Genomic DNA, 15353 nt, shown 5'->3' on the forward strand with positions numbered 1-15353 from the left:
TTAGCAAGGCAACCCAGATTTTTTATATGCATATGCAGACATATAACTAGAAGACAAATAATGCCCAAATATGATTTTGTACTAAGCTGATTCTGCACTGTGTGCTAATTAGAATACTGATTTAATTCATCAATGCAAAGATTTCCGTAAGAGATAAGCTGCTTTATATTTTATTTGCTAGCAGTATTACAGGTTAAAACTAATTTGAAGTTGTTCCACATTCAACATAGTTCAGTACTCAGAGAACACAATTTTCAGTCTCTTTCTGCTTTAAAGAAAATCTCTCTCTCTCTCACACACACACACGCGGGTAAAAAGAAAATGCTACTTAAACATACCATTCATAATTGCACAGTAATTTAGCTAATAAAAACCAATATGAGTCATACATTCAGCCATTATTCTCAACCCATTCACTTTAATCACACATTCCTTAGCATATGGTACAGTATCTCAACTTTATTTTCTAGAACAGCTTTTTCCTGTCTAAAAAAGGCTATTTTGGTAGCATGAGTCTGTTAAAATATCTTTAAAAAAATAATTCTACTGATTTTCTTTTAACTTTACATAGGCAGCTACACACCATGTGTTTGGTCTAAATAAGGACTACACCATTATCACCTACTTTTTATTATATATGAATAATATTTTAAAATATACAAATATACCTTCTGGGGAAGAATGTATACAGTGTGGTGCACTATTATTGCTTAAAGGGGGCTCTCTTTTCTCATTCTCATCTACACAATTATATTACCCCCAAACAAACATACTGTCCATTATTCATACATTGCAAATCAAAGTTCATAAAAGATAAAACAAAATCCTACCTTAATGTAGCCCCAAGAAACTGAGAGTAAATAGTTTGCTTCAGGCATTTTTGATTTTTTATACTACCAGTTTAACTAAAAATATTTAGTTCTTCTCTATCTGATACTGTAAAAGAGTCTCCAGAAGAAAGGTTGTTATTATTATTTAGTTATTTTTTCTCATCTGAAGGTTCTCTGCAATTAGGTAGATATGAGGTATTTGGACATGAAATCCAATTGTGCGGTCTTCTGACTGTATAAATGCCATTTGTAAGACTCCAGACGTTCAAGGACTAGCTTTAAGAGACAGATTGGATGAGCTGAAGAAATATCTAAAGAGCTAAGGATCTGCATATTTCCTGAACACCAGGACTTAATGAATAATGTATGTCAAGATGCTTCAGCTGCTGGAAAGACTGGTTCTATCAACAGCTACCAAATAAGGACCCGAGGGGAAAGTCACGACCAGTGTCAACTAATCCCTCCCACAAACCCCAACTAAGAGCCAATTGTATTTCATCCTAAAAGATATCAATGCAGGGGATAAAGACATGCTGTATGCTAATTTCTGATTGGTTAACATGGGTGAATCTCCTGGGAACAGAATATTTCTTCTTTTCTATGCTAAATTGTATTTAATAAAGGCATTCCTGCCTTTAGCATTATCTCCACGCAAAAAAGAAAAAAAAGACTGATTAGCTTAACTTTTTTTTTATTGTCAGTATCATCTGCCAGCTCCATTCAAAGGGAATGTCGAACCTATCCTAAAAAAAAAAAAAAAAGATACAGCAGGTATTCTACACACACTACATGTCATTTGTCCAGTCTCTTTAACTTTTTATGTGGGAAAGGAACACATCTGAATCTTATGAGTAATGGAAACCAGAAGAATAAAGCTTCCAGGATTTTTAAACACATGTGACCATCTGTAGCAATGAAAATGCTTTTTCTTTCGATGCCATCTGAATTAAAAAACAGATCAATTCCTGCTTGGTGATGGATCAGTCTGCTAACTCAAAACGTTCTGCTATTTCAGCAGATAAAAATCACCTATTATTAAGATGGAATAATTCACAAGCCAACCTACAATCTTACAGTTCTAAATACAAGTAAAGCTTCCATGCAGAAAGCAGAACAAAGGCACTGTAGTCATGAAATTCTTGCTGTAGCTATGCGACTTTTCACTCTAGTGTCATACCAGATTAATGTAATTAATTACAGTTATACCTCACAGAAAAGAAGTGATTAGTTAAAAAGTGATGCATGTCAATGAGCTGACTCAGAGCTCTAAATGAAATATGCTTGTATCTGCCACTCGGCAAACAATTAAACTCAGAAAGATGAATAAATTATTTGCACCAGTTGGTGTAAAACTTGTGCACTACTGCGACAAATTTCAGAGTCTTTGTTGTATCATAAGAAGGGACCATTTTCTAACGTGACAATGGTGATATGCCTAAAGACAAGATGAATGAGGTACAGCATTCAATCTTAGCCCACACTGCTGATTCATTGGAAGATGCTGACTGACAATAGTCATGAGGGAGCTTTTGGTTGAAGTGGCTTTTACCCCACTGAGTGATGATGCTAGAAAGCAATCTCAGCAGTGCTAAGTGTTTGAAAGGGAATCAAACCCTAGCAAAATCAATCACACACAAAAAATAATAAAATTAACAGATCTCCTTATAGGAGAACTGGAATGCAATAGAAATACAGCAAGCAGGTACAGTCACATACCTCTGGCACAATGTACAGTATATTGATAAGGAGAATATTATACAATGAAATGTTATTGTATATTTCAAAAATGTAACAAGATTTGAGTGAATACATTACTGAAAAATATTCTCTTACACACACAGAGACACAATCCAATGTGCCTCACTCTTCTGGGCTTATATAGAGGAAATGTCCATAAAATATTTTACCTTTTTAAAGAGGTTGGCTACTACAGCCTCAGCAGAACATTAAAATGGCTCCAAAAAGGTATTTGAGGAAAAAATGTACAGTATGAAGAACCATTGTCATAGGACACAGCTCACCTACTATATAGTACTGTGAGCTATATGCTAGATAAGTGCTTTTTATTTAGCTTGAAAGCAGCAGGCCACATATGTTATGTTGTTTTCACTTTTAGTCAGCTTCTGCAGATGAGCACTGCTGCCACCTATCTGTTACCAAAATTACAAATTAAACATATCTTTTGCTGATTTTTCAAATTAAATATGGTGAAAATGATGTAATAAAACTTTGGTCTTAAAAGTTACAGAAGAGGGCTATGAAAAATCCGCAGACACAATTTCCTTAAATTTTTTGTTTGGATTAAATGGGCACAGGTTATTGCCCTGCGATTTGCATGCAGAGAGGGGCATTTTCTGGCAGCTCTCTCCTGCTCTGCTTGTATGGCACATCTGTGGCATTGTTTCATTTTCAGAGACTCTGCATAATGCTCTTAGAAATCTGGGGATGCGGAAGGGGTTGGGACAGGCAGTCCAAGAGTGGTGAATTATGCAGGGCCAGGGAATCACATTTTTCTTCATCGGCCCCATAGACATTGCTGAGAAAAGTTTAATAGTCGGGGCTCCAACACCTTTTCAGTGGCCCTCCAATATGATTCTTTTTAATAGAGTCTGTGGGGCAACTCTGGATGCTTAACACCAGGGACAGATGTTACAGTCCACAGAGCCAGCAGGATATTCCTACTGTTGAGGGAGGAGGTGAAAACCATGACATGGAAGGTACTACATTAACAGCCAACATATATTTTACTATGTATTGGATGAAACCTGCATTCGTGAAGCTCTCATTGCAGTGTATTGTAAGAATGAACATTACAATGGTGTTTCCAACCAAAGTTCTTATTTTGCCATGTTAAGTCTGGTTCGAGAGTTAGCTAAAGCTAGTCCTTAAATACAATATGAAAATTTTTTCAACATCTTTGCTAAAAATACAAAAGCTGCTTCAGGGAAGGAATATTTTAAAAGAGCTCTTTAAAAAAATTATGCCTACTGCTACTCTATCTGAAAATACTATATTTTACTGAATATTATTCTCTAGATTAATATATGAAATGAGGACAAATCTACTTTAAAATTACAATTTAGGGCTTGTCTACGCTTAAAATGCTACAGCGGTGAGCTTCAGTGTAGAATGCTGAGGGGTTCTCCTGTCAGAGTAGGTAATTCACCTCCCCAAGAGGTGGTAGCTAGGTTGACGGAAGAATTCTTGTCTGTATGGGGACTTAGGTCAGCTTAACTATGCTGCTTAGAGGTGTGGATTTTTCATGCCCATGAATGACGTATTTAAACTGACCTAATTTTCTAGTATAGATAAGGCCTTAGTGAAGAAGAGAATTACATTTTGCATCTGAAGAAGTGAGGTTCTTACCCACGAAAGCTTATGCTCCCAATACTTCTGTTAGTCTTAAAGGTGCCACAGGACTCTCTGTTGCTTTTTACAGATTCAGACTAACACGGCTACCCCTCTGATATTTATCATCTAGAAAATGTTAAATTCCTGTGATGAGGTTTGTGGGTTCATGCAAGAGTTTGCAAGTTTTTTTTTAAGATGTTTACAGGATTTCTATAAAACTACATGAATACTTTGCTGAGTTTGCAGAGTGAAATTCCTGCCACATGCAATAGCCTTGCAATCTTTTCAGCTGATGGCTGTTACAGTGTGACTTATATTAGTAGTGTTTTAAACTGTTGATAACTAATTCACACACTATGGCATAAATCTATAATTTGCTTTAGAACCATTAACCCATCCTGATAGGAACTGGCAAGTCACCCAATATATTTCACCATCATCATTTTGCTGGTGACGCTAACATGTCACCTGACTTTTGGCTAGGAGGAAAAATATTGTGGACCACCTCACAACTTTAAACTTGGAGAATTCAAACATATGACTTGTTTGCAGTAATCTTTTTGGCTGATTCTCATTTTCAGTTCCCAAAGTTGGAATGAGTCACTATTGGGTCATAGGAGATTGTGTAGGACAGAAACATTTACAGTAAATAGCAGTCATGCACAATAACTGCCTTGGATAAAATGGGACAAGGAAAGAACAAACTGGGAAACAGCAGAAATTCAGGCACTCAAAAGGTGCTCTTAATGTGCATAACGGTAAAATGGGATATTCCAAGGATTCTCCTCCCCAGATAATGAGTATGGTAAATGAGAATGGTAAAATTGTTAATGATGCAGCTGAAAAAGCAGAAGTGTTCAATAAATATTTTTGTTCGGTATTTGTTAAGAATCAGGATGATTTGCTTGTATCACATAAGGATGATGAAGTACTTTCCAGACCACTAGTAACTAAGGAGGATGTTAAACAACATATACTCGGGATACTGGAATAAATATTTTTAAATCTGCAGGCTAAGAGTCCTAAAAGAGCTGGATGAGGAGAGATCTCTGGCTGCTGATGTTAATTTTTAATAAATCTTGGAATACCAGGGAAATTCTAGAACACTGGAAGAGTGGTAACGTGTCAATACTCAAAAAAGGGCAAATGAGATGACTCAGGTAACTATAGCCTGGTTAGCTGGACAACAATCTGAGGCAAAATAATGGAAAAGCTGATGAGATCCAATTAATAAGGAATTAAGGACTGCACTACAATTATGGCCACTCAATGTGGTTTTATGGAAAATAGGTCTTGTCGTACAAACCTGATTTCATTCTTTGAGATTATAAAAGTTTGTTAATAAAGATAACAGTGTAGATATAATATACCTGGACTTTTGTAAGGCGTCTGATTTAGTAACACATGACCTGTTGATTAAAAAATTAGTACTATACAATATAAAAAAGCACATTAAATATATTAAGTAAAGGCTAACTGACAGATCTCCAAAAATAGCCATTAATGGGAAATAATCATCAAATGGTGTTATTTTTAATGGTGTTCTGTAAGTATTAGTACTAGGCCTGACACTACTCAACATTATCATCCAGGATGTGAAAGTAAATATAAATCACTGCTGCTAAGATCTGAAGATGACACAAATACTGGCGGAATAGTAAATGATGATAATGACAGGGCAATCATAAGGAGCGATCTGAGCCCATTCAAACAAAATGCATTTTAATGCAACCAAATGCAAAGTTATACATCTAGGAACAAGGAATACAGGATATAGCTACAGAATGGGGGACTGTAGCCTGGAAAGCAGTGACTCTGAAAAGGATTTAGGGGTTATAGTAGATCATGAGCTGCCAGTGTGATGATGTGGCAAAAAGGGCTAGTGTGATCTTTTGATGTATAAACGGGAGTAGCGAGAAGCTGTAAATAGGTTATTTTACCTTTGTACATGGCATTAGTGAGACCATTACTGGAGCACTGCATCCAGTTTTGGCATCAACATTTTTAAAAAGATGTCGAAGAACTGGAGAGGGTGCTGAAAAGAGCTACTAAAATGATTCAAAGTCTGGAGCAAATGCTTTACAGTGAGAGATTCAAAAAGCTCATTATGTTTATTTTATCAAAAATAAGATTTAGAGATGACTTGATTACAAAGTGTAAGTACCTGAATGGGGAGAAAATACAGGGTACTAGAAGACTCTTTAATTCAGTGAAAAAGGCATAACAAGATTGAAAAGCTGCAAGTTGAAGCCAGACAAATTCAAATGGGAAATACGGCACATTTTTTTAACAGAACAGAGTGTGATTAACTATCGGATCAAACTAACAAGGGAAGTGGTGTATTGTCCATCTCTTGATGTCTTCAAATCAAGACTAGATGCCTTTCTGGAAAATATGCGTTAGCCAAACACAAGTTATGCTTTAGTTAAATACAAGTTATTGGGCTCAATAAAGGGTAACTGTGTGAAATGTAATGGCCTGTGATATACACATCAGGCTAGATGATCTAATGATCCCTTCTGGCTTAAACTGTATGAATCCATTATTTGTCAAAATAATTCCAGGGTGGATGTCATATCAAAAGAATCACTGCAATAATTACTGTTAATTTCAGATTGTTCTGCAGAAATCTCTCTCTGCTTCAACAGAATATTAACTTCCTAACTATTTGTAAATTAGATGTAAAAGTATTGTAAGAATGAAATTAATCTTTTAAATAAATTATGCTGTTTTGCTTTTTTAAAGAAGAATGGGCTTTTACATTAAAAGAAACGTTGAACCAAAGTGATGGTGGGATGCTGTTAGCTAAAGGGTTGGTTTGCTTTCCGTCAAGGATTTCTCAGTTCACCACAGGAAATTAACCCATCCATTGTGGGACCTTCATCATGCAAGAATTCTAACTTCTAAGGAGATAAACCTCAAAGGATAGTTAGACTCCAGTGCTGTCAGCCACCAAAGAGTTTTCCCTAAAGCATCTTGACTTCTAAGGATTTAAAAGCTGTATAGTACCTTTATAATGAAATCAGGATTATCATTAGTTTAAGTTATCTCAAATTTTCCTATCATAAAAGAAGCAGCAGTAAATACCTAGATGCAATTCAGTTAAACTATCTATTGATTCCCCTTAAAGCCCTGACACACCAGATATATTTAGAAAAGTTCAACATCAACCAAAATTTTATCTCCATTTTGCAAGAACCACAAGTATCTGGGTATTGGGTTCTCTTCTTATCAATCCCAGCTATAGTACAAACCAAGGGCAGTGATTTAGTCAGTATGAGGAGAGGTCCACAGGCTTTAATTAATCCCATAATTTTGCAGCTCTTAGAAGAATGATTTCATAATGTTGCCCAAAATGGCCCCCCTGGTAAAGATTAATCATGGAGATCTGCAGATATTCTCACAGGAGTCCTGCCTATGGACTAAGTGTAGAGAATACCAGAAGAACCTACAGATTCTACGTAATACATGATTTTCAAAGGTTTTTTTTTTTTTTTTTTTTTTTTTTTTTTTTTTTAAGAACCAGTATAATGTTCTGACAGACAGGAGCATATTTCTGAGGATGATCGAGGAACAGAGGGGGAAATTATAGATTTTCCTGAAGACTACGAGAAAAGCCTCAAGTCCTTAAAATACAGTATTTGCATTCCTTTCTGGATCAATACCTCTCACAACACACTTTTCAAGATCTATGTGTCCTACACATACCTTTCACAACATGGTAACATTTAGTAAGGCGTTTGATATTGTCTCGCAAGACCTTCTCATAAACAAACTAGGGAAATACAACCTAGATTTAGCTACTATAAAGTGGGTGCATAACTGGTTGGAAAATCATTCCCAAAGAGTAGTTGCCAGTGGTTTGCAGTCAAGCTGGAAGGGCATATTGAGTGGGGGTCCTGCAGGGATCAGTTCTGGGTCCGGTTCTGTTCAATATCTTCGTCAATGATTTAGATAATGGCATAGAGTACACTTATAATGTTTGCAGACGATACCAAGCTGGGAGGAGTTGCAAGTGCTTTGGAAAATAGGATTAAAATTCAAAATGATCTGGACAAAACTGGAGAAATGGTCTGAAGTAAATAGGATGAAATTCAATAAAGACAAATGCAAAGTATTTAAGTCCATTAATGGCTATTAGCCAGGATGGGTAAGGAATGGTGTCCCTAGCCTCTGTTTGTCAGAGGGTGGAGATGGATGGCAGGAGAGAGATCACTTAATCATTGCCTGTTAGGTTCACTCCCTCTGAGGCACCTGGCATTGGCCATTGTCGGCAGACAGGATGCTGGGCTGGATGGATCCTTGGTCTGACCCAGTATGGCCATTTTTATGTTCTTATATCCTTAAGTATTTCAGTTCAGAGGGAACAATAAGTTGCACACATATAAAATGGGAAATGAATGCCTAGAAAGGAGTACTGCAAGAAAGGGATCTGGGGGTCATAGTGGATCACAAGCTAAATATGAGTCAACAGGTGTAACATTGTTGCAATAAAAGCAAACATCATTCTAGAATGTATTAGAAGGAGTGTAGTAAGCAAGACACAAGAAGTAATTCTTCTGCTCTACTCAGTGCTGATTAGGCCTCAACTGAGTATTGTGTCCAGTTCTGGGTGCCACATTTCAGGAAATATGTGGACAAATTGGAGAAAGTCCAAAGAAGAACAACAAAAATGATTAAACATCTACAAAACATGAGCTCTGAAGGAAGACTGAAAAAATTGGGTTTGTTTAATCTGGAGAAGAAAAGATAGAGAAGGGACATGATAACAGTTATCAGGTACATAAAAGATTGTTATAAGGAGAAGGGAAAAAATTGTTCTCCTTAACCTCTGAGGATAGGACAAGAAGGAATGAGTTTAAATTGCAGCAAGTACGGTTTAGGTTGGACATTAGGAAAAACTTCCTAACCATCAGAGGGTTAAACACTGGAATAAATTGGCTAGGGAGGTTGTGGAATCTCCATCATTGGAGATTTTTAAGAGCAGGTTAGACAAACACACGTTCAGCTGATTTATGGTTACTGGACTTGAGTTGTGGGCCTGTAAAATTGGGGTGTAGATGTTTGGGCTCAGACTGGAGCCCGGGCTCTGGAACCCTCCCCCTAGAATATGTGTTAATTATTTATGATAAACTATCTGTTCAATCTTGTATTTAGCTGTGACACTGAGTAGCTTTCCCAGACTTGAAGAAGAGCTCTGTGTACCTCAAAACCTTGTCTCTCTCACCAACAGAAGTCGGTCCATTAAAATATATTACCTCACCCACCTTATCTTTCTGGCTCCTGTCAGCTGAGAAAGGTTCTGAAGGATTAGCCAAGAGGAAAGACAAATAGCAACATTTCAAGCCTGAAGAAAAGAACATAATGGAGGCTGGATTGCCACTTGGGTTACACAGATGCAGTGCTTTGAACAGTCATACGGGGGACACAATTTATGATTTTGGTTTTTCACTCCATAGGTTAGCAGCAGGTAGTGAGGGAGCTGTAGCAGTTACATGCTCAGCCCTGAGGGAAGGGAGAACAATTCTTTATATCTGTTAACTGCAAGCTCATGGACAAAACTTCATCAAGAGGCTCCAAAAAGAATCCTGAACAGTCACTCTTGATGAGAAGGATGATGGCTGTAGTGCAAGCCATATGTAGTGAACGGTGCAAAGTTAAAAGAAAGACAGACTGTGTGCAAAACACAGTTTAACCCTTCATAGTCTTGTTTAGTTGTCAAAGCCATAGGTGCTGCAAGTAGAATTATATATTGCAGTCTTCTCAGCCAAGTAAGAATGCTGTTTGAAAAAATCAGAAATATTTATATTGAGTTTTTAAACATCAAATAATAGTAATCATCCCCAACACAGCCTCCTTTTCCTATTGGCAGCTAGCATTAGACTGTTTTCACCGAATTGGCCAAGTTCACCTAGGTTTTATTTTGGAATGCACCTTGGCAGAAGACCTCCCCACAAAATGGAAAGTCTGCTAAGTGCAAACTCCTGTGAGCTAGGGTTCTGTATGTATGGGCCCAACACAGTCATCAAATAGTTCGACATTGGTCAGGAAGGGGGTGTGAGCAGGACAGCTAGAAATGTAGTGATTCAGCAAATCACCTCAGCAGCTTCCACATGAGTTTGACCCAACTTCCCTAGATTCTACATAAGACTGTCTTGAGGGACGAGACAAAATTTAGAACCAAATAGAACAAACCCAAGACCTTGCCTATATTAGGGATTTGTTCTAATTACAGCCACCTGTGTCCAGCCATCAATGTAGCTCAAGAAGAGTGATGCTCCACTGGTCGCAGGCCACTGATGACTATAACTGGAGCAAATCCACAGTGTAGGCAAGGCCCATGAAAAAAAAGCTCAGCTTTAAAGAACATAATTACAGCCTAATTATGCTGTTGCAAAATTGCACAACATCAGCAGTCTCATATTTTTCAGAACTACAGTCATTAAACCAATATTATGGTTTAAGCACGTCCCATTCCTAGCATGGCTGTATTTGGGAAATGGTATATTAATCCTGTGGTTTGAATTACAGTATTTTATGTAGCTGAATAGACAAAATGAAATTTAGTCTGAATTATGACTCTTTTTGGGGGGGAATGGGGAATAAAGAGTAAAATCCAGCATCTACTCACTGAGATGTTCAGTAAAATGTCATGTTCCTTTATTCATTTTGAAAAAATATAGACTCTTGCTGTATGTATGTAATTCAATTTAATCTGTTTGTATTTACTGCCCTCTAGTGATAATATAAGCATTAGCTATTTATATATTTCCTTTATGGTGTTTTAAAAACCCAGGCTTGCAATGTGATCTACTAATGTGGTGACCTGCATTTATACAGGATTGGGTTCTTAATCAGTACAGTAAATAGTGTCTGCATAAATACAAATTGTACTGCAGAAAAGGATGTGGGGCTTATAGTGGATCACAGTGACACGTATGAGTCAACAATGTAATACTGTTGCAAAAAAAGTGTCCACTTTTTTTTTTTGATGGTCTGCTTATAGCCTTTTCTTTTTTCTCACCAACAGCTTTCCCTTATGCAGAAATGAGGATGGAATGACTATTCACTTTACCAGAACATTCTCTTTTCACTAACACAGTTTTCACCCACAGAACTCTTTTTATATAGAGTATTCATAATACTTACCATTACTTATTACAATCACAGAACCTTGCAAAATGAATAAGGACAGCGGGCCAGATCCTGGCCACCAGTAACAGTGCTTTGTGCCACCATCTTAAATATGCTCTAGCAGGGTAGTTGGGATTACCTTGGTGTAAGTCAGGGGTCGGCAACCTTTCAGAAGTGGTGTGCCAAGTTTTCATTTATTCACTCTAATTTAAGGTTTCGCGTGCCAGTAATACATTTTAACGTTTTTAGAAGGTCTCTTTCTATAAGTCTATAATATATAACTAAACTATTGTTGTATGTAAAGTAAATAAGGTTTTTAAAATGTTTAAGAAGCTTCATTTAAAATTAAATTAAAATGCAGAGCCCCCAGATCAATGGCCAGGACCTGGGCAGTGTGAGTGCCACTGAAAATCAGCTTGTTTGCTGCCTTCAGCACGCGTGCCATAGGTTGCCTACCCCCGGTGTAAGGGATTCTCCAACTGGGTAGAGCTGGCATACCTAGCTCTATGTCATCTTATCCCAGATACTATGCTGCAGGAATTCCTGGCTGGAATAACAGCCCTGCAACAGCCACTACAAAATGGAACATATTCGAGTCCACACCTGATCCAATTTTAATTTACCCCGGAGACTGAACCAGTATTCAGGAGTCTCAGGGATTAGGCAAGCATCAAGTTTGTTTAAAGTGACCTATGCCTCCCCACCTGCTCAAATGAGAGGTCTGGTTCTATTCAATATCTTCATAAATGATTTGGATAAAGGAATAGAGATTACACTTATAAAGTTTGTGAACAATACCAAGCTGGGAGAGGGTTGCAAGCACTTTGGAGGACAGGATTAGAATTCAAAATGATCTTGACAAACTGGAGAAATGGTCTGAAATAAACTGGATGAAATTCAAGAAGGACAAATGCAAAGAACTACATTTAGGAAGGCATACTAAACTGCATAAATACAAATTGGGAAATGACTGCCTCAGAAGGAGTACTGCAGAAAAGGATGTGGGGCTTATAGTGGATCACAGTGACACGTATGAGTCAACAATGTAATACTGTTGCAAAAAAAGCGAACATCATTCTGGGATTAGTATTAGTGTTGCCAGCAAGACATGAGACGTAATTCTTCCAGAGCACTGATAAGGCCTCAGTTGGAGTACAGAGTCCAGTTCTGGGCACCACACTTTTGGAAAAATGTGGACAAATTGGAGAAAGTCCAAAGGAGGGCAATAAAAATGATTAAAGGTCTAGAAAATATGACCTACAAGGAAAGATCGAAATAATTGTTTTTGTTTACTCAGGAGAAGTAAAGCCTGAGGGGGGGGACATGATAAGAGTCTTCAAGAATGTAAAAGTTTGTTATAAAGAGGAGGGGGATAAATTGTTCTCTTATCCACTGAGGAACAGGATAAGATGTAATGAGCTTAAATTGCAGCAAGGGAGATTTAGGTTAGACATTAGGAAAAACTTCCTAACTGTAAGCATGTTAAGCATTGGAACAAATTGTCTAGGGGGGTTGTGGAATCTCCATCATTGGAGGTTTTTAAGAACAAGTTTTTAAGAACAGGTATGGTCTAGATAATACTTAGTCCTGCCTTGAGTGCAGGGGACTGGATTATATGACCTCTTAAGGTCCCTTCCAGTCCTATAAGTTCTAAGATTCTATAAATTACATGTTGATGATCTGGGACAACGTGTTTAATTTCTCTGAATATTTGCTGCCTATTGCTGAATTCAATCTACTGTCTTAAAGCTGAAAATAGTAAAAATAAATTAAAAGGGAGACAATTAAAAAAAATCTAAATTCTGAATAAAGATGAAATGAAAATTACGACTAGAACAGAAATACAGGAGTAGACACTATTTGGACACTGTGTGTATTACCTTCAAACTAAGTGCAGGAGCAACCAAAATGTATGCATAATGCTGGAAATTATATATTTCAAATCAAGCCTTTGGAGACAAGTGCTGATCTCAATCCTTGACATGCTTTTAAGGATATATTATAAAATTAGTTGCTGTGCTTCTGAATACAAACGTAGTGATGGAGTGTATAAAATACGTGATGATTATTGAATTCTAAACAATCATTCAAATAAATGGAAATTGCATTTCAAAAATAGTCTAGTTTTATAAGTGATACTGAAGTTTCTCATCTCTTAGCAGTAAAAAAAGGCCAGGCTGAAGAAGAAATTTAAACATGAGAGCAGTTTGGGAAACAAAGGTTTTCTTATTCCATCAAATTACTACTGTAAAAAGCAGCTGTTGAAAACGGAAGGCTTTCAGCCTCACAGTTCTGCCTCAGAAAGAAAAGATTTACACACACACCCCACCACCCTAAAAATCTCATCTGTACTTGGACATATGTCACAATGTAACAACATATCTACTGTATGCTAGCACCTTAACAGGAAAGTAATTCCATGACTGCTCAGTTACTTATACTTCAGCTGTGGATATGCTCAAAATAAAATAAAAATTCCCTACTAAGGTCTTATTTTTTTTACACTGGTACTTAAATTGTACAAATGATAGTTCAAACCACTACTCCACTACAGAGTCCCAATTCGTTAAAAAGAGGCACATTGCTCAACATGCACCAATTTGTTTTGGTCACAAGTTTTCCCCGCACATAATAAAAACGCCAGCACAGAAATCAATGGTATGATCAGAATGCACAGTACATGAGCTTAAAGACAGATCAAAAACATAAGAGTTATTTAAAACACTTCATTATTACTGTAAATGGGGTGGAGGTGTTAGCTTTTGCAGAATTTTATCTTTCTTATCTGAGGCATTTTGAAGGCATCTGTCCCTCTACAGTATTTCTAAGGCACCTGTAACCTCTGCTTCCATGCAGCGAACAACCTAAAGTAAACTATTTCAAGACATCCCAAAAAGAAAAAGAAAAATAACGCCACAAGGGGGCCACATCTCACGTTCTTAGTTCTTCCTTCACTATTCCACCCCGCACTGTTCCTTTTGATGGTTTATTTACAAAGTATTATAAAAGATCATTTCACAGAAATTATAGTTTTTGAGTCACAGAATAGGAAAACAGGCAGAAGAAAGTTATATAATTACTGTCAAATAGCACAAGAGAAGCACTGATCTCAAATGATTAGCAGTAAGATAACAATTACACAGAATTAAAATGATTTTTAAAGAATTCTTAGGTAATGTAAAAAAAGGAAAGAAAAGAATCAGAAATCAAATACAAAAGCTCTAGTAGATCATCTAGTACATCCCTTTGTCCAGTGCTGGATTGTTCCCCAGTGTTTTCCCCTGTTGTTCTCTAAGGCTTCGCTCTATATGCTTTTAACATTAATAAAGGTGGCTTCCAACATTAATCTTAACAGCTAATGCAGCTAATTTTGCAAAGCATAAGCAAATGAATGATTTGAGAGGACCATGGGTTTTGGGGTTTTTTTGTTTGTTTTGTTATGGGTTTTTTGCTTCTCATGCCACTAGTGTATGGGTCAGGTTACCCTTAAAGCTAGTTGGGACGCTGCCTTGGAAAAGAGTTTGCCTACCTACTAATGGTTGAGCATTATGTTAGAGGAGAAAAAATGGCCCAGAATGAAGTAGTGGGTTAAAATACTATTCCTGTTTACCGCCCTAAGGATACAAATGTATACTTCATAGCACTGGAAACAGGTGGATTGTGAGATATCGGACCTTAGATCTATCACGGATCCACTGAAATGCCAGGGGTTTTTGGAATCAGCCTAGGGCAGAACAATCCATGTCCTGGACCTCCAAGCAGATTCTGAATGCACAGTATACAAGAGAGAAAAAAATACAATGTTTACCATTTTCCTTTGTCTTAGTCTCTTGTTACAGCAGCAGTAACACTATTGGTAGCACCAAGGAACTGGTATCATGGTGCTATTATAAATATGGTTACTTTATTTTGATTAGCATTGTATTAAGAAAACTACTATCTCTTGAAGATTTCACAGAAAGAGAAAATCCCTATTGTTACCTTCAGTTCCTTTGTTAACAAAGCAACACTCACAACTACAGCTGGCTGGCAGACAGT

At 37.1% G+C, this 15353-nt stretch overlaps 1 protein-coding gene across 7 annotated transcripts in view; it reads right to left on the reverse strand.

The window, feature by feature from the left end:
* The window catches only part of PDE4D (phosphodiesterase 4D), a 1097801-nt gene that overhangs the window by 25880 nt on the left and 1056568 nt on the right, over positions 1–15353 (reverse strand). Inside the window, exon 1 of one of the 7 annotated variants that reach the window (XM_005306601.5) lies at positions 831–3362. The exons of the other annotated variants lie outside the window; for them this stretch is intronic. Coding sequence (XP_005306658.1) covers positions 831–878 — 48 coding nt within the window. The 5' untranslated portion in view covers positions 879–3362. Of the gene's footprint in view, positions 1–830; positions 3363–15353 lie in introns of those variants that run through there. 7 annotated transcript variants of the gene reach the window in all.

This window comes from Chrysemys picta, chromosome 6 (assembly GCF_011386835.1).
Source record: "Chrysemys picta bellii isolate R12L10 chromosome 6, ASM1138683v2, whole genome shotgun sequence".
NCBI lineage: Eukaryota > Metazoa > Chordata > Testudines > Emydidae > Chrysemys > Chrysemys picta.